Source organism: Mizuhopecten yessoensis, unplaced genomic scaffold, assembly GCF_002113885.1.
Source record: "Mizuhopecten yessoensis strain PY_sf001 unplaced genomic scaffold, ASM211388v2 hete_36062608, whole genome shotgun sequence".
Classification (NCBI taxonomy): domain Eukaryota; kingdom Metazoa; phylum Mollusca; class Bivalvia; order Pectinida; family Pectinidae; genus Mizuhopecten; species Mizuhopecten yessoensis.
In genome coordinates this window covers 1-2,208 of record NW_018483246.1, presented here as the reverse complement: position 1 = coordinate 2,208, position 2,208 = coordinate 1, and the positions used below count along the sequence as shown (strand labels likewise).

The following is a 2,208-nucleotide window of genomic DNA, read 5'->3' as shown; positions in this document are numbered from 1 at the left end:
AGTAAGCCAGAAGTCCCGGGTTCGACACCTAGCGGGGGCATTGAATGCCCTCTGTTTGCCCTCTGTTGCATTAACTATATTGTTGAAGGACCTAGTTAGCATAGCTTGAAGTGTTATGGCATTTGTCCATCCATATTTTCTTCACTTTCAACTTCTGTTTGATTCTGTATTCCAGAAACGATCCAGTGAATCTTTCCCAGATCTACTTCCATCCAAAAAACAGCGCATCTCCCACGCCACGGCCAAACCGAAGAAAGAAAACAAGCCTTTGATTGGTGAGGTCCTCAAACGTGACCAACACCTCACTGTCAACGGCCAAGACCACTCACACAAAAAGGAAAATATTGATGGTACAGTGTTTTGAGATACAAAAATTTTAAGTGCTAACTCATTAATTGGTTAGTATACTGTATATCCAAATCTCATTATTTCATGAGAAAAAAGCCAAAAGTCATTTCTGCTTGTCAACATCTCTTTAAAAGACTATTCTAAATGAACAACTGGACAAATTGAATGTTGTGTTGAAGCCTCTTAAGCTATCATGAGATTAGGGGAAATTATGCTTGATGCTTCATTAAAGGCATAACTAGATGAGGGGCAGATAACCCAGAATTATATATAAAATTGTTATCTTGTTTACTTGAAAATGTTCGTGTTCTGTAATCCAAACAATGTTAAGGTGTTTTTATTACTTTGATCTAAAGACAGTTTGTTATTGTATAATTGCTGTTAACAAACCTCTTTTGTGAAGGAGTGTTTCACTGTGGTATTCAATTAGGTAATATAACAGAATTCCATTGGTATACACTGTTCATGTGTGATATTTTATTTACAGAGCGAGTCCAAGTCGCCACATCCACCTCTGACAATCCTGATTATATGAAGTAAGATATTATCTCGGAAGAGTCATATTTCTGAAATTTGACCTGGTGATACACTATGATATATATGTAGATGTGCAGTAGGGCTTTTGTCAATAAGGCACATTGTGGCGCCCTTGCTGAGGCACATTGTGGCGCCCTTGCTGACCTGTCATTGTTCTAGTTGGCTGGTAAATTATATTTGGATTTCTTAAGCTTGCACCAACAGTTTCATCTCTCAATTATGATGATAACTACAGATGCCGACACAATTTATACTACATTTTGCCTACACATATAATTCATCTATGTTTTGCCTGTAGAAGTCATTAATTTTCTTAAAATTCCTAAATTCATTGTTTTATTTGTTTGTCAGTACATACCACCCGATCTCCACTGCTGAGCAGCGTCAACGCTACAAACAGGAGTTTAATACCGAGTACGAGGAGTACAGAGGGTTACACATGAATGTAGAAAAAGTGTCGAAGAAGTTCATGGACTTCGAGGTCATGCTTAAAAAAGCAGAACCTGGATCAGATAATTATGAGGTAAGACTTTGGGACCATGTAGCATTACCAAGTCTGCAGTGTATGTTAGCGGAACTGGGGAAAAAAATGACACTCATTATACATTCCATGTGATATTCTTCTTTTCTTGCAAGATTCTGTAAATAAATATTAGAAACTAGATTAGGCTGGAGATGGGAGGGGAAAATTCTTTTAGAAATTATGCATAAATTATTCACATCCCTTCATTATACTGTACAGTGTTAAATAATTGCAACGTGAAAAAGGTTTCCGTTTTAGTATTTTCATGATAGGGTTCGGTTTAGAAATACTCAATATGTATCATCCACAAGATCACGCACCCTGAGCCTTCGATTTTGCCTTAACATATTCCAAGGGTGCAGAGAATATATGTGTATTACCTGAGGCTCAAATAATATTCTAAGCATATTTAGCCTGATGTTTGTTGTGTAACTTTTATTATATCTTTTCATATATCCATGCTTTTGCTTTTCAGAATTTGAAGAACAAGATTCGAAAGGAATACAAACTGCAAAAAAGTGATGTAAAATACATTGATCAAAAGAAGCGGTTTGACTATTTACACAAGAAACTTGGCTTCATAAAACAGCTGATCCTCGAGTACGATCGTCTGCAGACAAGTGGGGACTCCTAATGAAGGCTAAAACCTTCTAATATTGCTCAAATCTGGTCTCCGTACACTTTGGATTATGTGATCTCCATCTCTGAGATGGAAGACCTGGCTCGCCTCAGGACCTGGTAATTAGATCTGTGCAACAGCTGTCGATGTAAAGCTATGCTCGATTTCTGACTGAGAAAGA

General features: G+C 37.3%; 1 protein-coding gene across 1 annotated transcript; it reads left to right on the top strand.

The window, feature by feature from the left end:
- Nucleotides 1–175: 175 nt before the first annotated feature.
- Nucleotides 176–2,208, top strand: LOC110444209 (RNA polymerase II elongation factor ELL-like; the record flags this gene model as incomplete). Its single annotated transcript, XM_021488609.1, has 4 exons — nucleotides 176–350; nucleotides 836–884; nucleotides 1,237–1,408; nucleotides 1,884–2,208. Coding segments are annotated over 4 exons (555 nt in total), but the record flags the coding sequence as incomplete, so codon positions are not given.